At 42.5% G+C, this 23,056-nt stretch overlaps 1 protein-coding gene across 1 annotated transcript in view; it reads left to right on the plus strand.

Moving 5' to 3' along the window:
• The window catches only part of zcchc24 (zinc finger, CCHC domain containing 24), a 267,605-nt gene extending 250,257 nt beyond the window's left edge, over positions 1–17,348 (plus strand). The window contains exon 4 of the mRNA XM_060854300.1: positions 11,259–17,348. Within this exon, the coding sequence (XP_060710283.1) occupies positions 11,259–11,372 (114 nt within the window). The 3' untranslated portion in view covers positions 11,373–17,348. The remainder of the gene's footprint in view (positions 1–11,258) is intronic.
• The last annotated feature ends 5,708 nt before the right edge of the window (positions 17,349–23,056 follow it).

Here is a 23,056-nt window from a genome sequence, read left to right on the forward strand (position 1 = left end):
ACATTGTCTCAGTAAAAGGAGGGCAACGGTGGGGTGAGGTGAGGGGGAGACACAGTTTACTTTTTCAAATAGATTCGGAGTAATGTTCCCGCAGCCTTTCCACAGAGACTGTCAGAATCTCATTAAGATTTTTCTTACTGAGGTTTCAGCTTTTGATAAAAACCGTGGCACTGGCCATGACTTTTTCTTTATTTAGATTAGATTCCTTACAGTGTGGAAACACACCCTTCAGCCCAACTAATCCAACCCTCCCGAAGAGTATACCACCCAGACCCATTTCCCTCTGAATGATGCACCTAACGCTATGGGCAGTTTAGCACGGCCTGCACATCTTTGGACTGTGGGAGGAAACCGGACCACCTGCAGGAAACCCACGCAGACATGGGGAAAATGTGTAAGCTCCGCACAGACAGTTGCCTGAGGCGGGAATCGAACCCGGGTCTCTGGTGCCGTGAGGCAGCAGTGCTAGCCACCGTGCCACCCCGTGTTTGAATGTTTGTTTTGAAGTGCAGCCATTTTCCAAATCGAGACACCCAATTGTGCATTGCAAGCTCTCACAAGCAGTATGATTGTAAGACTGCATCATCGGTATTGATGTGGAGGTGCCGGTGTTGGACTGGAGTGGACAAAGTTAAAAATCCATAACCTGATGTTGTGTGATTTTTAAGTTAATCAGTATTGATTACAGTGATGTTAGTAGAATGTCCCTGCTGTGCCTTGAGACAGCACTTTACCAGCCACCTGAGAGGAAAGTCCAAGTCCTCAACCACACATCTCAGCTAAAGAGTGGCACTTCCAATATTGCACAGGAATGTTAGCCTCAATGTAATGTTAAAGATCAGGAGATGGACTTGAACTCATCATCATCTGAATCAGAGGCAGGTGTGCCACCCACTGAGCCAGAGTAGATTCTCCTTAGTACTCCGTGATTGAACCTGAGACTTGTTTGTCTCTATGGTTATAAGAGTCATACAGCGTGGAAACAGACCCTTTGGTCCAACCAGTCCATGCCGATCATAATTCCAAACCAAGCTAGTCTCACCCTCCTACACTTTTTCCATATCCCTCCAATGCTTTCTCATTCATGTACTTCTCTAAATGTCCTTTAAACATTGCATCCATCACTTCCTCACAAAGTTCATTCCACACACAAACCACTCTCTGTGTAAAAAAAATGCCCAATGTCCTTTTTAAAATTTTCTCCTCACCTTAAAAATATACTCTTTAATCTTGAAATCCCCTACCCTAGGGAAAAGACACCCACCATTCATCTTATCTGTTCCCCTCATGGTTTTATAAACTTCAATAAAGTCACCCCTCAATCTTTTACGCTCCAGTCAAAAAAGGTCCCAGCCCATCCAGCTTCTCCCTATGACTCAAGCCTTCCATTCCCAGCAACATCCAGGTAAATCTTTTCTGAACCCTCTCCAGCTGGTAATATCTTTAGCAATGCCCAGATTCATGTCTTCAGTCATGACTTTTGGATATTGTGGCACTCCCTCAAAAAAGTGACTGATTGCTCCAAAGTCCATACCGAAATGTTTCTGATTTCCATTACAGCAAACAAAATTTGTAATTCATACCACCAACTGATACAAAGCCTGTATTTGTCAGGGGTAATTACTCAATTCCAGACTTGAGCGGCAAATATATATATGTCACTGGGGCCTAAAACAACTCACCGAGAAGCTGTGACAATGCTGAATAAGAGCTGAAAATGTGTTGCTGGAAAAGCGCAGCAGGTCAGGCAGCATCCAAGGAACTCCTGAAGAAGGGCTTATGCCCGAAACGTTGATTCTCCTGTTCCTTGGATGCTGCCTGACCTGCTGCGCTTTTCCAGCAACACATTTTCAGCTCTGGAAGAAGGGCTTATGCCCGAAACGTTGATTCTCCTGTTCCTTGGATGCTGCCTGACCTGCTGTGCTTTTCCAGCAACACATTTTCAGCTCTGATCTCCAGCATCTGCAGTCCTCACTTTCTCCGCAATGCTGAATAATGCAGGTATTGCAGATACAATAACAAAAGTTACTCAAAACACTCAGCAGCATTTGCAAAAGTTGCTGATTAAAGATATTAAAAGCTAATGTTTCTGTTTGATGACTTTTCATCAGAACTGGGCTGCAGTTTGGAAGAGACTCTGGAAGGCAGGAATAGAGTGACAATAGGAGCAGATGGTTCAGTGGGCAGGAGGTGGTTAAAACAATGGATTAGCCAGAGCAATCTTGTTTATGGAGTTTTGGACGAAGGTTAAAGTGAGCTGTTTGTAGTTGGGTGACTTTGAAATCAGAAATCATGGAGGGATGATCATTATAGAATTAGAGAATCCAACAGTGTGGAAGTAGGCCATTCAGCCCATTGAGTTGACACAGACTCTCTGAGGAGCATCCCAACCAGACCCAACCCTGACCCTATCCTTGTAACCCTGCATTTCCCATGATTAATCACCTAGCCGCACATCCTTGGACACTACGGTCAATTTAGCAATGCCAAGCCATCTAACCTGCTCATCTTTTGACTTTGGGAGGAAACAGGAGCACCCAGAAGATGTTTAGAATGTATGGGGCATAGACAGTCAAGACTACTTTTCGTCTTTTATATGAATGATTTGAATGTGAGCATTAGAGTTAATAGTTAGTAAGATTGCAGATGACACCAAAATTGGAGGTGTAGTGGACAGCGAAGAAGGTTACCTCAGATTACAACGGTCTTGATCAGATGGGCCAATGAGCTGAGAAGTGGCAGATGGAGTTTAATTCAGATAAATGCAAGGTGCTGCATTTTGGGAAAGCAAATCTTAGCAGGACTTATACCCTTAATGGTAAGGTCCTAGGGAGTGTTGCTGAACAAAGAGACCTTGGAGTGCAGGTTCAAAGCCCCTTGAAAGTAGAGTCGCAGGTAGATAGGATAGTGAAGAAGGCGTTTGATATGCTTTCCTTTATTGGTCAGAGTATTGAGTACAGGAGTTGGGAGCTGAAAATATGTTGCTGGTAAAGCGCAGCAGATCAGGCAGCATCCAAGGAGCAAGAGAATCGACGTTTCGGGCATGAGCCCTTCCTCAGGAAACGTCGATTCTCCTGCTCCTTTTATGCTGCCTGACCTGCTGAACTTTTCCAGCAACACATTTTCAGCTCTGATCTCCAGCATCTGCAGTCCTCACTTTCTCCTATAGGAGTTGGGAGGTCATGTTGTGGCTGTCGAAGCCATTGGTTAGGCCACTGTTTGAATATTGCATGCAATTCTGGTCTCCTTCCTAATGGAAAGGTGTTGTGAAACTTGAAAGGGTTCAGAAAAGATTTTACAAGGATGTTGCCAGGGTTGGAGGATTTGAGTTATAGGGAGAAGCCGAACAGACTGGGGCTGTTTTCCCTGGAGTGTCGGAGGCTGAGGGGTAACCTTGTAGAGGTTTACAAAATTATGAGGGGCATGGATAGGATAAATAGACAAAGTCGTTTCCCTGGGGTGGGTGAGACCAGAACTAGAGGGCATAGGTTTAGGATGAGAGGAGAAAAATATAAAAGAGACCCTAGGGGCAACTTTTTCATGCAGCGGGTGGCACGTGTATGGAATGAGCTGCCAGAGGAAGTGGTGGAGGCTGGTTGCAACATTTAACGGGCATTTGGATGGGTATATGAATAGGAAGGGTTTGGAGGGATATGGGCCGGATGCTGGCACATGGGACTAGATTGGTTTGGGATATATGGTCGGTATGGACAGGTTGGACCAAAGGCTCTGTTTCCATGATGTACATCTCTAAGACTCTATGACACAAACATGGATGATGAAATTCAATAGTGGGCCCTCAGCAGGGAGAGGTAGAAAGGGTCGAACAGTTACTGTTTGGCCTCTGCTAGAGTAAGGGTCAGTACGCCAGGCAACAACAGTGACCCTCTTTTCAGTGGCATTGATGTTAGGCTTGAACCCAAGCGAATGCAGTACATTCAGAGGAGGCAGGTTCGTGTGAGTAAGGGGAACTGAGAAGTTCAGAAAGCTGATGAAACACCAGAAGTTCTGTGCATTAATGAAATAGTTTTTATTTGATGAGACAGCACCCAATCCATTCAATGTGGAATGCAAGCATGATAATCCTAGTTTTCTCATATTTATTATGTCGTGTTGTCTTAAATCCATTTGGAAATAGCAATGGGATCATTTGTGATTAAAATATCCCGGTAATGTCAGACACTGAGTTAACCTATCTGCTTGTTAATTATGTATAAGCCAGTGGTTTATATTCAGCACCTGTGATTAAATGAAATGAGCAAGGAAATGAATAGGAAATTTCCAGTCAAATGAAAATAGACCAATGCATGAGAGGAAATGAGCTAAGCGTCTAAGAAACAGAGTGCATGCAAATGACATTAACAGACCTGGGATTACCCTTGACCTTGATGTTAGTCCAATTTGTTAAGGGGATATGGGTTTGAAGACATGAAAAAGTAGATTACTAAGTTTGAAATGGGTCAGTCAAGATTGGCATTGTGCTTATACTCGATACAATCCAGTCTACTTTGTGACTGTATGCAAGGCATGGTTCCAGATAAAGTAGTCAATGGTGAATATGCTGTACTGATTCTCACTGTAGTCAAGTTGCCTTGTTTTATGTTGCTTCTGTGAGTTGGGAGTTTTTCCCTTTTCTACACTCACTACTGATGGTAGCTGGCAGTGCTGTGGTGGGATGGGAGTGTTTCTCTTTCTGACAGCTTTTCTCTCCTGCTGTCCTTCTGGTAGCTCACTACTCCAGCTGCATATTTCACCCTCTTGTAGCTCAACTACATTGAGTTTACTTTTTAAGCACGAGTCAAGTTCAATAGGTTGAGAACACCACCACCAAGATGATCTAAGCCATCTTGAGTGCCTCTACTAGTCCCTAACTAGCTCACTATAGATGAGGCTATTGGATCGAAGATCTTCCTGGTGTATAGTTTCATCTACTCCTTGTTGAGTTAGTGGAAATAATGAGTCTTGCTCTTTCGTGTGATGGTAATGCCATTAACAATAGTACTGATAAATCCCATATTGCCCAACTGCATACATATAACAAAATGCTGTTTAATGAGATCCAGAGTCATAGATTACGAAATGAGCAATGCGTTATTGTCCTGATGAGGCTGCTGGCTCTTTAGGATAAAAATTACTGTTAAGTTAACTGTGTGTCAGGTCAGTTAGAACTTAACTGCTGCTGGCTGAGTAGAGTTGATGGTCCAATTGCTATGTACAGTTCCACACAACAAAACTGAGATGAAATGTCATCACTATATTACGTTAAAATCTGTTCCTTGTAGCTCCCCTTGTAGCTGCAATGGATATTTGTGCCCATTTAGTTCAAAAAAATCAGAAAGTGCTTAGTTTTGTTATCAAATTGTTTTTCCAGAGATTTCCACGACTCATCCATTCCAAATGTTCACTTTGTATGACCATATACATGACACCCTGAGATCAGTCTTAGCTTTACCTTTGGTTAACTTTGGCTAACGATAGGGAATTTATACTCCCTACTCTTCTGATTTACCTTAAAGCAACAATACCACATCACCATCATATCATCCATGAGGACAATACTGCTCACAAAACAAACTTTTCATTGTACTTAGGTATATGTGGTAACAATAAATCAAATCAAATTGGATCACATTGTTGCTTGGCACTCTGAAATTTTTGATGCAGCTAAAAGGAAAAGATGAGAAAAATTAGAAAATTAAGTTTCTGGACTGGTGAAACCAATATTTTGAATTCCTTTGCAAATTATCCATAATTGGCTTTTGCCCTAACATTGTTAACAGGAATTGAGATAAAACATAGAACATTACAGCACAGTACAGACCTTTTGGCCCTCGATGTTGCACCGATCCATGAAACCAATCTGAAGCTCATCTATCCTACACTATTCCATTATCATCCATATGTTTATCCAATAACCATTTAAATGTCCTTAAAGTTGGTGAGTCTACTACTGTTGCAGGCAGGCTGTTCCACGCCCCTACTACTCTCTGACTAAAGAAATTATCTCTGACACCTGTCCTATATCTATCACCCCTCAATTTAAAGCTATGTCTCCTCGTGCTCGCTATCATCATCCAAGGGAAATGACTCTCGCTGTCTACCCTATCTAACCCTCTGATAATCTTATATGTCTCAATTAAATCCCCTCTCAACCTTCTTCTCTCTAACGGAAACAGCCTCAAGTCCCTCAGCCTTTTCTCATAAGACCTTCCCTCCATACCAGGCAACATCCCGGTAAATCTCCTCTAAACCAAAGTTTCCACATCCTTCCTGTAATGCAGTGACCAGAACTGTACACTATGTAATGCGGTGACCAGAATTGTATGCAATAGCTCTGGTGGTGTAATGGTAGTGTCTCTACCTCTGAGCCAGGTGAATTGGATTTAAGCTCCAACTGCTACAGAAGTATGTAATAATAGGTCTGATCAGGATGATTAGTGACATCTTAACATTGTTTTGCATCTGGATCAAAATGGGATATTGGGAATGTGGCATCTGCAGTGTGAAGATGGGGGGGTGGATTCTAATTATATGTGTTTTAGGGGGAGGCAATGATCTAGTGGTATTATCACTAGCCTTGTTAATCCAGAGACCCAGAAGACATTCTGGAGAGCTGGGTTTGAATCCCAGCATGGTGGTTGGTTGAATTTGAATTCAATAAATATCTGAAATATCTGGAACCTGTTCTGGACTTCCCACGTGGATGCAACGGTCAAGAAGGCACAACAATGCTTCGGAGCCTCACTAACTTTTACAGATGAACCTTAGAAAGCGGACAACCTGGGTGCATGACGGCCTGGTACAGAAACTGCTCTGCTCCGGACAGTAAGAAACTACAGAAGGTTGTGTGCACAGTCCAGACCATCACGGAAGCCAACCTCCCATCCATCGATTCCATCTACACTTCTCATTGCCAGGAAAGGTTGCTAACATCATCAAAGACCCTTCCGACACCTCCTACAACCTTTTCAGTCAGACAAAAGATACTGAAGCTCGAACACACACACCAACAGGTTCCAGAACAGCTTCTTACCAGCTGTTATTAGACTGATGAATTAAATCTCTAACTTCAACTAATGCTGATCTTGCTAATATTGAGCTTGCTATGTGCATCTCCTGTGCAGTGTAACCTGTGTGTCTCACTCTGTCTAAGCACCCTTTGATCTGTATGTCTTTGCTTACTATGATCTGTCTGTACTGCTCACATTAAAACATTTCCCTGTACTTAGATGCATGTGACTACAATAAATCAAATCAAATCAATTAAGAGTCTAATGATGACCATGAATCTATTATCAATTGTCAGGAAAAACCCACCTGGTTCACTCATGTTCTTTAGGAAAGGAAACTGCCATCCTGACCTGGTTCAGCCTACTTGTGACTCCACACCCACGGCAATGTGGTTGATTCTTAACTATTAAGGATTGGCAATAATTGCCAGCAATGCCCCCATCCCGTGATTGAATGAATGAAAGAAAACATAGTGAGAGATGCAGTTACATAACATTATGCTGCACAATTTATTGCAACAGCCCATAAGACATCCTGCATGTTACATGACCAGGGCACCATTCTGTTTATACCATTTGAGTGTCACATGAATTGAAAACCAGCATTGGGCAGATCCAAGTATCCACTAACTTGACAGTAAAATTGTCTGTTGTGCTGGAAAACACTAAAACATCTGTTCTTCTGTGCAAAACAAAATCTTATTCTGGGAATACTGTTGCACTGAGCAGCAACAGATGATTCATCACTTGGCTTTACCGCACATCTGTTGTAATTTGGAAGGTTGAGTTGTTCTGTGAAAGTTGTGGTTGAATTTCTGACTGCCATCATGGAGAGAAAAACTAGTTGTGTTTTTAAACAGTAATTGTCGCAGTGCAGATACGTTTCCAAAAGCTAAATGATTTTTTTTCCTGCTGTAGCCAGTTTTATAGAAGATTACACACCATAAGATGTAGGCCATTTGGCCCACTGAGACTCATTCAATGACATCATGGTTGATCTGATGATCATCAAATACATTTTCCCCATTCCCTTGATTATATTATTGATTAAAAATATGTCTATCTTGGCCTTTTTTAAAATTCACTTGTGGAACATGAGCCGGCTGGACCAACATTTATTGCCCATTCCTAGTTGCCCTTGAGAAGGTGATGGTGGGTTGCCTTCTTGAACAATTGCACACGGTGTGCTGTAGTACATTCACAGTGCCAATGGGGAAGACATTTCAGGATTTGGACCCAGCGGCAGTGAAGAAACAGTGATATATTTGGAAATGTGCTCAACAACATAATCACTACAGCTCTCTGGAACAGATTTGCTAATCTCCAAGAACAGAAACTCCCCCTCATCCAAACACAACAACTCCTTACTTTAAGATTATGCCCTCTGATTCTAGACTCTACCTTGCCAGCCCCCTTAACATCTTATATGCTTCAATAAGGTCACAACCTATTCTTCTAAACTCCAATAAGTACATTTTTGGATCTTTGATGTATCTAGAATCATAGGGTCTCTACAGTGTGGAAGCAGGCCGTTCTGCCCATCAAGTCCACACCAACCATCCAAAGTTCAACCCACCCTACCCTATCCCTCTAACCCCGCATTTCCCATGGCTAACCCACCAACCTTAACACCTTTGGACTACGGGAGGAAACTGGAGGAAACCCACTCAGGCATGGGAGAATGTGCAAACTCCACACAGACAGTCGCCCGTGTTTAAAATCAAATCTAGGTCCCTGGCACTGTGAGGCAGCAGTGTTAACCACTGAACCACCTTGCCACTCCGCTAAGGGAAGTTAGACAAAGAGCAGCTTCATAACAATGTAAGACTTAATCTTTGTATATGGAGCTCAACAGATGAATAGTCCTCATTTACATTGGTGTGAGCAGTCTAGCTTGTGATTGAGGACCAGTCTGTATTAAAAATATTGCCCATGATGCTTTATTCAGTAGCTGTGGTGGTTAATTACTAGACTTTCTTTTATGGTGTCTCAACTTATCTGGGTAGCATGCTAGAACTATTGCCAGATGTGTCACAAATATTAACAAGTACGCAAAGTTTCCAAATCCTGTCTTGTCAACCCAGGTGGATAGAAGGTATGGACCAGATTAATGTACCTACCAAGAATTGCCTTTTATTTCTAATCATCAGACTATAACTGCAGGCAAACAATTATAAACCGTTTGCATTTAATGCCACTAGTGTCATCTTGTGGTGCAGTGCTATGGCCAGTACCTCTGGATCAGAAGTCCCAGGTACAAGTACCAGCTGCACCAGGTATGTTCCATAACCTGCAGATTAATTAAACAAATATCCATGACTGCTACTTAAAACCTTATTCCCCTTCATAAAGTCCCCTTTATACATGTGTGGGCATATGCGCACACACGCACTCACACACACACAAACACAATAACATAGATATAGACAGGAAATAAACACATAGATGGAGAGAAACGGTTCAGTAGTCTCTTGTTTGCAAGATCTGTTGAGTTTGGTTCGAGCTGATGAGGAGATTTCTTCTCAGCCTTGTATACCTGAATGCTTCCACTGATTTGCAAGAGACATAGGTTTACTTTTAGAAGATCTCTGACATATCAATGGAAAGTCACAGCTTACAACAGCTGCAGTAAGATCTAATGACTTATCTCTGTATCATGTTCTCAGCCTCAAGCTGTTACCTAGTTGTTGATAGGATAAAGGCCTTGGTCAATGGTCTATGGACTAGTGACTAGTTATCAATCAACTTCTTGTCACTAACCAAAGCTGCATCTGTACATTATCCCTCTGTTCCTTTTTGGTGCTAACTAATCTTCAAATACTGTTTGTTCAAATAGCTGTTTAAACAATGCCTGCCACAAGACGCAGATGACTTGCTTTACAAGACATGAGACAATCCTTGCTTTTAAATAGTTCATTCCCATTTATATCCATAATTTTATAAAGTACAAAATTAAAAACTGTAGCCTTCACAATGGAAAACTACAATGACTGGAACCAGGTGGACCTTGGTAACTGCAAGATTCTTGATTGAAAAGCCTTGGTTGACTAATATAACCAGGTGACTGCCCAGACAAGCCTTGGCATGCCTGTTTGCCACCAGGCAGTGGAGGTCCATACTGGGGGGGGGGGGGGGGGTGCTCTCTATGCAGGAGTACTCCCCTTTTCTCTCGGGGAATCTGGGGTGGAGGGTGTTGCACGCAGCGGTCCCTTGTAACCGCAGATTGTGGTAGTTCACGGACTCCCAGCCCAACTGCTTGTTCTGTGGTGCTGTGGAGTCCATGGACCATGTATGTATGGGGTGTGGGCGCTTGCACTCCCTTTTTGATTTTCTTAAAAACCTTCTCCTCTGCTTTTGGCTGCACTTCAATCCCACGCTTCTGATCTTTGGGCACCTGATGTGGAGGGGGCAGTGCTGGTCAGAGGACCTCTTGTGGGTCTGCTCCTGGGCCTGGCCAAACTGGTCATAAACAGGTCCAGGTAGTGGGCCATGGAGGGGGTCGTTAGAGGCGATAGCCTGAACTCTCCGCGGTTGCGTTCATGTCCAGGTGTCCATAGAGAAGGAGCACACAGTGTCCACAACACCCTCGAACTTTTCAGGGAGAGGTGGGCACCATGGGGCATGGAGTGTTTTATTACCCCCTTCTGACTCTATTTTTATTTAATCCCTGCCTTCCCCTTCACTTTTTTGATCACGCAGCATTGCTCTTTGAGAAGGGCATTGCTTGTCAGTGGCCACTCAGGTGTTTCCTTTCTTCCTGGTAGTGGAATATAAATAAAGATTCACACACTCGCTGTTCTTCACTGTGCCCTACACCTGCATAAACACAACATGGGTGCGAGGGAAGTGTTGGGGTTATGAAAAAAAAAGGAAAGAAGAAAGAAAAAATATAACTAGGTGATTTGAATCTCCTCAGTTGAGGACTGACTCCAAGCTGACTGAAGTGTACCATGCACTAATTTTAAATAAAAGGTGATTTGTTGGCAGGACATCAGCTTCTGTGCAATTATTTCAGAAACAACGTCTTGGAGTTAAGAAAAAAAACTGGTACAGGGCATGTGAAAAAATCTAAATTTTAATTTTAAAATGTGCTGTATCTTAAGGACTGAAATTCTTTATGGGAGCGCACAATAGAAATATTTTCACAAAAATAAACAAAAAACGTGACATTGTTGTAATTGACACTTTTTCAGTTTTACCTAAAATTACTCTATAATTTGTATCTTAAACCTTCCAATTCTCTTCCAGAGACCCTTGGAGAAACCTGATGGTCTGGACGTGTCGGATCAGAGCAAAGAACATCCACAACATCTGTGCGAGAAGTGCAAAGTTCTGGGCTATTATTGTCGTCGGGTGCAGTGAGTGGCTCACCAGACCTCGCAGCCACCAGCATTGCCACCCCCTCCATCCCCGAATCCTTCCTCCCCCCCCCCACTCCCCACCGTCCCCCCACACCCGTCAGCATCCCTCTCCCAACACTGCTCAGACCACATGTCCAGTCGAAAGATGAATTCGCCAAAATCTCGCTCGTGACAGAAAGCAATTAAGGGGCCTTAAATTGGTAGAATGTGACTCTTTCCTCTGTATGTGCGTATTTTCGGGTTGTATTTATAGTATTAACTACCAGAAACAGTATTACCAATAGCAGTTTAATGTGGCACCTTACATGGGTGCCTTGCCTACTCTTTGTTTACAGAGACTTTGTACCAGGAGCCAGTGCAAGGGGGAGAACATATTGAGCTGAAAGGCTGTTATTTTAAACCAAGCCTCTTCTGTGCCATTACTAACCCATAAGCTGATAGTACAAGTCCACTTGCTGTGAATTGTCACATGGATTGAGAGCTTCGATCCCCTAGCTCTTTGTGTCAAAAAAAGCTGGCAAGCGTCAGTATTAGAGTAGTAACAAAAATATGGTTATTGGCATGTGATTCCAACGAAGACTGACAAATATGTGTCTGGTATTGTAGAGATTAAAGAGTAGGTTGAAAAGGGAAAGAGGCATGATTAACTCTTGGGGTACTGAATAATATTTTTGAACAGTAGACAGCACATTATCACAACTGGAGATATTTCCCTAGACATCCACATCAAATAACTGCAGTGACAAAATGCAATACTGTGAATTTCTGCAATCCTTAATCACTGAACACTAAGCGCCTTCAGAACTTAAATCCGTTAACTTATCTTTGGAGTTCAAATTTTTAAACATCACTTGTCTGCCATTTCGAAATTAAACTTTTATTGTTTTTCACTTTGAGTATCCTTCCTTCCCCATGAAGCAAATGCATATTTCATCTAAGCTGGTTTTGCTGTTTTTCTGTGCTGTCCTGGGACAGACTGCTAAATGGTTCAAGACCGCCTTGCTGCTTTAATCCTCCACATGTGGAAAAGCTTAGTATTTGTTCAAGTATCTCTCCCCAACCACTACTGAAGTGCAGGGAAAAGGCAAGGGGGAAGAAGCCAGCACTGATCTGGTGTTGTCCATTAATCTAATCCCTGTCACTTCTCTCAGGCTCTCCATCAACTGATGAAGACAGTAGGGCATCATTGCACACTTAACCCTCACCTCTACGCTAAAATCCAAAGATGTGCAGATTAAGTGGATTGGCCATTCTAAATTGCTCATAGAGTTCAGGGATGTGTAGGTTAGGTGCATTATTCAGGAGTAAATGTAGGGTAATGGGAATGGGTCTGGGTGGGTTACTGTTCGAAGGGGCGGTGTGGACTTGTTGGGCCAAATGTAGGGATTCTATGAACATTCTAGGAAATACCCATCCTACCACTCCTTTCACAGAGTAAAGACTGGGACTGCTGAAAAAGTATATTTTTTTTAAATTATTCAATAATGGCCTGTAGGTATCACAGGCTAGGCCAGCATTTATTTGTGTTTTTTTCTTTTTTTTTCTTTTTATTACCCCCACACTACCACCTAACTGCGGTAGTGCTTATTTTTCCCTAGCAATCATGCCGTGTGTGTGTGCAGGAGTAGGACAAGAAATGTGTAAATATTTATTTATATTCCACCACCAGGAAGAAAGGAAACACCTGAGTGGTCAGTAACAAGCGCATCAAAGGGCAATGCTGTGTGATCAAACAGTGAAGGGGAGGGCAGGGATTAAATCAAAATAGAGTTGGAGGGGGAAATAATGCACTCCACTCCCTGAACAGCTCAAGGGTGTTGGTGGATAACGCATGCTGCTTCTCCAGGGACACCTGGGCTCTAACGTAACCGTGGAAGAGGGACTACCAATCGGCCCTAACAACCCCCTCCACGGCCCGCTGCCTGGACCTGTTTATGGCCAGTTTGGCTGGGCCCAGCAGCAGACCCACAAGGAGGTCCTCTGACCTACCCTACACCCTCCGTACCTGGTGCCCAAAGATCAAGAGCGTGGGACTGAAGTGCAGCCAAAAGCAGAGGAGAAGATTTTCCAGAAAACTAAAAAGGGAGTGCAAACGTCCACACCCCGTGTACACATGGTCCACGGACTCCACAGCACCACAGAACAAGCAGCTGGGCTGGGAGTCCGTGAACCACCGCAATCTGCGGTTGCAGGGGACTGCTGCGTGCAGCACCCTTCACCCCAGATCCCCAAGAGAAAGGGGGAGGACTCCCGCGTAGAGAGACCTCTATTGGGGATCCCCACTGCCCGGTGGCAAATGGGCACGCCATGGCGTGTCCTGGCAGGGGATGCGGGAGAAGAGATGAATGGTGTGCAGCAACAGTCGATACAGGGCCCACCATGATACGTCCTTGAGGGGGACAAAACTAAAGTTCCGGAGGCAGCTCAGGTTGTGGAGCACAGGCTCCCTCGGGAAGTACAGGACCTTGAGGCCAATGTGAAATTCCGTGCGGGCTGGGTTGAGCGCGGACGGGATCCCACTGCACACCTGAGCATCTTCCAACTGGTTTACTACATCTGGTCCGAGCACTGCCGTTTTAAGGCATCAAATGGCGGTGGCCATGTACTGGACGCCTACCACTGTCCTCACTATATCCTGCAGCAGCGTCCAGCCCAGGCCCCCGCCACCCAGCATGTCCCCAAGCCTGGTCACCCTCGCCGCCATGGCCCTCCCCTCCGACAGCCAATCGAACCCACGAGTACGGAGGTGCGGATTCCTAAGCAATGGTTCCCTGAGGACAGCCATTTCTAGGCCATCATGTATTGCCCATCTGTAATTGCTCGTAGGGCAATTAAGAGTCAGCCACATTGCTGTGGGCCTGGAGTCACATGTAGGTCAGACCAGGTAAGGATGGCAATTCCCCTCACATAGCAATATTGGGGTAACATCGGACCACTATATAAGAAACTGTAAGACCTTCAGTTTATCTTGAACCTTAACATTGGTGATGTGAAGAAATATAACTGAACCAATCAAAGCCATAATTTTCCACCGTCTCCCAACTTTTAAAATTTTTTATGCGTACTTTTTCAGACCTGCTCTTCATATTTTCTAGTCTCATAAGCAGAATATTGCATCACATTCTTTTAGCAAGTAGTGCTTTTTTTAAAAAAGCCGATCAATGTATAGCAATCAGCAGTTACTTTCACTGGAGAAAGCACATAATTCCACTCTGTGAAACCAAGATTTCATATAAACACTATGCTTTCAGGACAGAACCGAAGGCTGGATTTTTAAGGTCAACAAATTACGTCTGATGTGCACTTTCCCACAGATATTTGGAAAGCTTTTCTGTTCTGAGTTTGGCAGATAGAAATCCAGAACAACACAACATCTTCTGCAGGGGATGTAGGATCTGGGAGAGCAGGGTGAGCAGCAGCGTTGCTGATTTAGTAATCAGATAGAACATGGAGTCAGAACCTGAACCTCTCAATGGTCACTGGAAAGTTAATTTAGTGTCATATGATATGTGAAAAGAACAATAGAGAGGAAATAAAAAATGGAATTATAAAAGGGACAGAAACAATAAAAATCATTTCTTCAATTATTGAATGTTTACATACTTGTGGAACATAGAATTTGCGAAAAATAACTTATGAGATTTTTAACATTTTAGAAACCCCAATAATGATTGAAAACCAAAGGAATGACACTCAATGCTGGTCAACATTGGGGTGGTATGTGGCTCAGTGGTTAGCACTGCTGCCTCATGGTGTCAAGGACCTGGGTTGACTGTCTGTGTGGAATTTGCACATTCTCCCTGTGTCTGTGTGGGTCTCCTCCTGATGCTCTGGTTTCCCCTCACAATCACAAAGTTGTGCAGATTAGGTGGATTGGCCATGCTAAATTGTCCATTGTGTGCAGACTAGGTGCATTACTCAGGGGTAAATGTAGAGTAGTGGGGGAATGGGTTTGGGTGGGATACTCTTTGGTGGACTTGTTAGATCAGAGGGCCAGTTTCTACACTGTAGGGATTCTATGATTAATTTTCAGTGCTAGTGGGGTTATTTGTCAATAACTAAGACTTAACAAGCTCTTATAGAGTCTTAAAGTCATAGAGGTGTACAGCATGAAAACAGACCCTTCGGTCCAACCTGTCCATGCCGATCAGATATCCCCACTCAATCTAGTCCCACCTGCCAGCACCCGGCCCATATCCCTCGAAACCCTTCCTAATTAATTACACTCAAATGGATAAATCCTAACTTTGTCTCCCATCTTTAATGTACTTCTATCATGCAAGGGCAGCAATGTCATCTTTGCTATACATTTTAATGGCAAATCTATCAGCTGAATACCAGTGTAGCATAGATTCTCAAGGAGCACAGCAGCTCAAACAAACTTTCAGGCTCACCATTGCTGTTGTTGTGAAGTCAGGCTCTTTCTGACTAATGTTCCCGCATTGCAGTCGCACTACTGTGAGCAGTTCGCCCTTGTACATTCTATATTCATGTTGAAAAGGGTTACAAGTGGAGCAGACTCTCAGATTTTAGAATAGAATAGTAATCGAAACACACCTGACCTGCTTTTCCTCTTTCTAATTAAATGTTTTTTTTAAAAGTTTGAACTCCTCTGATAAGTTTGAATTCTCACTTTCCTTTCTAACGCAAAGTGCCATTTTTTCAGTGGGCTGTGCACTGTGATCTCTTTACAAACTGTTATGATGCCTTATTGAGAGTAACAGTTGCCTTAAAGTCTCTTGTAAGCCATTAAAATAATAAAATATAAAATGCAAAATTGCTGGAGACACAAAATAACACTAGAAATTCACTCTAGGTCAGCCAACATCTAGGTCAACATTTTGGGTCTGCATTTTCATCTTTTCATTGCCGACTCTCTCACTTCTCTCTATTGTTAAAATGCCTCTTTCTTTCAGATCCATAAAGAGGTAAAGACTCTTCATTGCAGGTCACTGGCCTGATGTGCATTTCAGGCATTTATTGCTTCTCTATGTTCTGCATTCTCTTAGATAAAATAAATGGACTTTATGGATTTGATGTTGGGGTTTCTCAACTAGAAGAAGCTACAAGTGCAAATTATGTGTCCTGCCACTGTGTGGTGCCCAGATAGGTCAGCATTTGCAAATTAGAATTGGTGGTTAAAACTGTTCTGATGCATAGTACTTGGGCATGTCTGCAAACAGAGAGACCATGGTGACATGAGTCCAATGGACAGGACAGTGCTTTAGAAAAGTTGTCACACTATTGATTCATATCTTTACTGTTGGTAATTAGACTAAAGATTAACTATTTTGGCATACACATGCCAGTCCTTCCCCCCCACTCAGTCACGAACCAACAGTGTGCTCCTGCAAAAGTCCATAGACCACCTTTCCAAAACCTTGCTTCTTTCCCATGTTAAATTGTGGGGAGGGGTCAGTGATTGGTGCTGGCATCTGTCAATGCAATTTTCCTATAAAGAGCAAAGTACAGCTTCCAACACAGTCTTGCGACCTGGTGCTTCGTCAGCCTTTATGATAAGCTGCACTTTGCTCTTTATAGGGAAATTGCATTGACAGGTGCTGGCACCAATCAGTGGCCCACCAGAACAAATTGCTACCTGATTTCCAGGCACTTTATTTATAGTCGCAACTGCGTGACAGACTGCACATGTTGACAGGTGCTTGTGGCGTAGGGAGGGAGGTAAGAGGTTTGAGAATCCAATCCCCTGCACTTGTGCTGGTGACAAAACTATTAACTCAGTACCTAAAGGATTAACTAAGACATGCATGCCAGGAAACTGACAACAAATGTATACGCTAAGTATGTGAGTATGAAAGTGAGGTTTTTAAGGGACAATCAAGAAAAAAAACAGTGTGGAGTTTTTAGCTATATTGGATATATTTGCCTATATATGATGTATTCTGGATTCTGCTTGCAGATGTATTTATCTTAAGTATTACTGACGATATAGTCCTTTTGTTTGGATTTTTATACTGTGTGTGTATTTTGGAAACCTTCTAGATGTTAAAAATTTTAATGTTAACAAATATTTCTTATGAAGCCAAGTTCCTATCTATCCAAGTTCCTGTTTATCTTTGCAGTAACCTTTTTGTATATATTCAAGAGGCATGAATTTTAGCATCCTATTGTTTTGAGTTTTTTCTTGAAATAATGTGGACTTTTTAAACAAAAACACTTTTTTCAAAAGACCTTTTCTACTAAATTACTAACACAACTGAGAGTTTTCTTGAATATTTTACAAACCAAGGTTATAGCCGGAAGAAAATATTATTTATCAGAGAAAATTCTCTTTTTCTACAAGTCATTGTCTGTATAAAGTATGCAACCAAAATAATCCGACTAGGAAGGTAAATAATAATGTTTAAAACAGATGAATATTGTATGAAAGTTGGTACATAATTCTTAGGGAAGAAAAAGTAAACCCTTTCAATTCTTGAAGCCATATATAAAATTGGGATGAAAATATTATCAGTATTAATTAACCTGCATTTATTCCAATGTTTAAACTAATTCTAGTTTTATTCTATTAATGCATTATGGTTTATATATGTGTATTTTGGAAAATAACTGCCATCTAAGTTAGCAGTGTTAGATTGTTCAAAATAACAAGTAACGACTGTACATCTGTTACCAGGAAGTCAAGAATTACTGTTATGTAGAAGAATGTGCATATTGATGTTCAGAAAACGTGACCATTTATTTGTTTGTTATTATATAGGCAGAGACAAATTGGTGTCTTGTAAGCAAAACACTTTGTGCTACCGTAAGGTATGAAACACTTTTTTTTTGTTGTGAAAGGAAGACTCTAAAGGAGTAATTTTAAATATTTAATTGGTGGATGAAAATCCACCACTGAGCAACTATGAAACTGTGAGTTAGTCTTGTACGCCTGGTCTGTTGATGTATGCAAGAACGCTGTGCCATCGAACTGACAAGAAAAGGATGGTTGTATGGTCTTTCTCTTCAATTGCTGGGCAGCAGCTTATTTGAGGGAGCGACACAGGCTCACATGAGAGAAAGCACACAAGCGGGCGACGATACCATTTGAACACATGATATAGCATAGACAATGCATGTACATTGCTAGGGCAGATATATGAGAGCATTTAAAGTCTTGTATTTTTATCATAGCCTTACTGCAAGAGTTATAAGTTTATGAATGCTGAAGGAATTTGCAGAAAATAAAAAGTACTTGAACTTAACTTGCTGAAGGATTCTTTAGGAAAAAAAACCTCTTCACTACACTTTCTTATAGTTGTATTACACTGACTAATACTGTATCAAGCATTTGTCTGCTGCTTAAATTTGTAGTCTCAAATGAAGAATAAGGTATATATATTTTGAACTTTCTGTAGACCGTTTGTAACCAGCATGCCTTTATCTGTTCTACTTGATGGGATTGTTTACTTATTATTTCTAGATAACAGTGTTAAGTCTTTTTTGTACAGCTGTAATATGTGGGCAGACTCAGAGGAACTGGGTAATGGAATAAAAAGTCCTGTATATGAAGTGTTATGAACAGCCGGTTCAATGCAGACAGATGTTACCCTCTCTTATTAATGTCCATTACAATGGCATTCCGTCACGTGCCTTATTTTATGCTGGTTAGTATAAGCCTGCTTATAGAAGTTTTAATAGTATTCTATTTGTGCATTAAAACAATGCAAAAATACAAGTTTTTTTGGCGTTTTGTCTTTAATTTCCTGCACCTCATTCCTGCTGGAATAACACTAGGTTGTTCAGGTAAAGAGTCGGAAAATGTGGCGCTGAAAAAACACAACATGTCAAGCAGCATCCGAGGAGGAGGGGCGTTGACGTTTCAGACATAAGCTCTTCATCAGGAATGTGGGGGTGGGGAAGGGGGCTGAGAGATAAATAGGAGGGTAGGGGTATGGCTGGAGGGAAGGTAGCTGGGAAGGCGATAGTTAGATGCAGGTGGGGGTGATTGTGATAGATCGGTGGGGAAGGTGGAGCGGATAGGTGGGAAGGAAGAAGAACAAAAGGGACAAGTCAAGAGGGCAGCGCCAAGTTCAGGTAAAGGTAAAGTCTCCATATACTACCAGACCATCAGACTATTCTCTCATTCTAGAAATCAGTTCTGGTCTTCCTGCTATAGGAAAGATGTTGTGAAACTTGAAAGAGTTCAAAAAAGATTCACAAGGATGTTGCCAGGGTTGGAGGGTTTAAGGTATAGAGAGAGGCTTAAAAGGCTGGGCCTATTTTCCCTGGAGCATAGGAGGCTGAGGGTGACCTTACAGAGATTTATAAAATCATGAGAGGCATTGATAGGGTAAATAGATAATGTCTTTTCCCCAGGGTAGCAGAGTCCAAAACTAGAGGGCATAGGTTTAGGGTGAGCTGGGATAGATTTAAAAGGGACTGAAGGGGCAACATTTTCACTTACATGGTGGTGCATGTATGGTCTGAGCTGCCAGAGGAAGTGGTAGAGGCTGGTACAATTGCAACATTTTAAAGGCATCTGGGTGGGTATATGAATAGGAAGGGTTTAGAGGGATATGGGCCAAATAGGACTAGATTAATTTAGGATACCTGGTCAGCATGGTTGAGTCAAAGTGAAGGGCCTGTTTTCGTGCTGTGCATCTCTATAACTCCATGAGATAATGGGTGGTGGTTTAGCTCAAAGGTCACCATGCCTCAGGGGAAGGGAAAGATTGAGAAGGTGAGTCATTCATGTTAACGTCAGCTGGTGTGGGAATTGAACCCATGCTGTTGGCATCACTCAGCATTACAAACGAATCATCCAGCCAAATGGACTAACCAACCACCATTGGGAATTTTTTGGGTCTGTATTGTAAATGTTCTAATCCTCAATCTGTGCTACTTGAGTGGTTTTCTGTTTCCATTGATAATGTCCAGGCACGAAGTCTTTGTGTGAGAGGCTTGATCGTCCACCGTGGGATTGGGGAAAACACCACTTTGTAGTTATGTGGATCCCAACGGGAGAGATTCTGGGTGCTGAGTCAGAAACACTTTACACAGAGGCAAATGTGTCTTCTTTCTAAAACAGAAGTGTTTATTTCCAAAAGAAATGAATCCTGATATTAATAATCCTCATGTTTACCACATGTGATATACAATAAATTAACTAAGAGATTCTTTTTATGAAAATTAATTTGTGGGATGTGAGCATTGCTTGCTGGGCCAGCATTTATCACCCATCCCTAGTTGCACTTCAGATGGTAAACTGTTTTCTTAAACTACTGTGGTCTGTTTGCTGTCAGTACCCCCACAGTGGTGTTTGGGAGGATGGGGTGGGGTGGTGGAAGTTCCAGGATTTTGCCCCACAGATATTGAAGAATTAGTGGCAAATTTCCATTGTAAACTTAGCTGCATGTGGTTACAGGGGGTTAGTTGAATGGAAGAAAAAGTGCGTGTATTTCTATAGCACCTTTCAGGATGTCCCGAAGTGCTTTACAGACAATGGAAATGTAATATTGTAATTTGCACAAACAGCAGTGGGAGAACAGTCAGATACAAATCAGCCAAGACAATGGCAAACACTCCCTGATCTTCTTCGGGCATACAAGGACCATGGTGCTCTTTCAGAAGATACTTGTTCTCGGTATTACATCTCACCTGAAAGATTACAGCTCCAGTAGCGGCACCTCGTCAGCTCTGTACTAGGCATATCAGCCTTTATTTTGAACTCCTGCAGTGGAGCTAGAACTCAAGACCTTCCGTTGTAGGTCAGAATGCTACCCATTGATTCATGGTGACGTGTTGACCCCCACTACCCAATGATCAGGCCCTGAAGCATCAATGTGCTTGGAGGGGAGGGCTCCTTCATCTGCCCTCACTCAACCCTTCCTCCAACTTTCTATTTGCACACGTCAGCAGTCGACACCTCCTCCAGCCCATTAAATATGAATCCACACAGCAATCCTTGGCTCATGTTCCATACGCAAATCCTGCTGATGTTTCTTATGTAAAAGTAAAGCTGATGAATCATCTTTTCTAGACAAGAGTATGTTGCAGTGGGAAGTTTTATTGTCTGCTTTCCCAGCACAAAGGTCAGGCATAGACACAATGAACAGTGCATCATGCAACAGTTTTGAGTTTTATACCTAAATTTGGTTTTGCATAAAATAAGTTACCCATGTATATAAAGACTGCTGCATGGGCAATTTTGGTTCATGCTACAGTCCACTATAAGCCTTATGTTTTTATTACAAATCTCATCTGTTATAAGGTTTACATGAAACCTAGAATACAGCTGATCAGTTCTATTTTTTTTAAATAGAAGGGAATTATTCAAAAACATTCACTGATTCAGAAACTTCTTGTAACCAGGTGAAAATATTTTATGATTAGATTACTTACAGTGTGGAAACAGGCCCTTTAGCCCAACAACTCCACACCAATCCTCTGAAGAGCAACCCACCCAGACCCATTCCCCTACATCTACCCCTTCACCTAACACTATGGGCAATTTAGCATGGCCAACTCACCTAACCTGCACATTTCTGGACTGTGGGAGGAAACCGGAGCACTCGGAGGAAACCCACGCAGACACAGGGAGAATGTGCAAATTCCACACAGACAGTTGCCTGAGGTGGGAATTGAACTCGGGTCTCTGGTGCTGTGAGGCAGCAATGCTAACCACTGTGCCGGCCTTTGACACTCTTTTTAATGAAAGACCCCACAAAACGTGTCGGGGATCAACCTACATATAATTCCTGCAGAATGCCATGTCAAAAAAATCTGAAAATTGTTGGTACCTGAGTGATCTTAAGGTGCACATTAGACTGTAGTTAAAATAAGTCAGTTTTTCATGGAAATACTTCAGGAGAAGAATGATGAGCCTGTGTGTGGAGTCACTTATTATGGGCAGAATGATGTGCCACAACCACTATATGGTTCTGTGTGGCCAGGAAACTCTTAACTGGGCACATTCCTGGTGAAGGGCTTATGTCTGAAATGTTGAGTCTCCTGCTCCTCAGATGCTGCCTGACCTGCTGTGCTTTCCCAGCACCACACTTTTCAACTCTGACTCTCAAACGTCCGCAGTCCTCACTTTCTCCCAAACTCTCAACTGCTGGCCATAGGCCAATCAGCAAGATTTGCAGACCAAACATCGACCTGTTTATCCAGATATTGGACACATCGGGTCCTGTGCTAGGACCTAAGCAACCCCAAGGAACTCCTGCAGAGATGTCCAGGAGCTGAGATGACTGACCCTCCAACAACTACAACTGCCTTCCTTCATGCCGGGTCAGAATTCAAACAGTGGAGAGTTTTCGTCTGTTGATTCCTCTTGATTCCCATTTTGTTAGGACTTCTGGACTCCACCCTTTGTCAAATGTTATCCAATGTCAAAAGCAGTCACTGTCACTTCCTGTCTGGAGTGTGAAGTAAATTTAGAAGCTAAGTGACCTTGATGGAACTCAAACTGAGCATCAGTGAGCAGGTTATTGCTAAGGAAGTACCAATTGACAGCCTCCCATCACTTTCCTGATGATTGAGAGGAGGCTGATGGACTGATAATTAGCTGAGTTGGATTTATTCTGCTTTTTGCATACAGAAAAGCTCTCCACTGATTAGATCATACCTAGAAGAAAGGAAGGTTGTTGGAGGTCAGTCATCTCAGCTCCAGGACATCTCTGCAGGAGTTCCTCAGGGTAAGTGTCCTTGTCCCAACCATCTTCAGTTGCTTCATCAATG

The sequence above is a fragment of the Hemiscyllium ocellatum genome, chromosome 43, assembly GCF_020745735.1.
Source record: "Hemiscyllium ocellatum isolate sHemOce1 chromosome 43, sHemOce1.pat.X.cur, whole genome shotgun sequence".
Classification (NCBI taxonomy): domain Eukaryota; kingdom Metazoa; phylum Chordata; class Chondrichthyes; order Orectolobiformes; family Hemiscylliidae; genus Hemiscyllium; species Hemiscyllium ocellatum.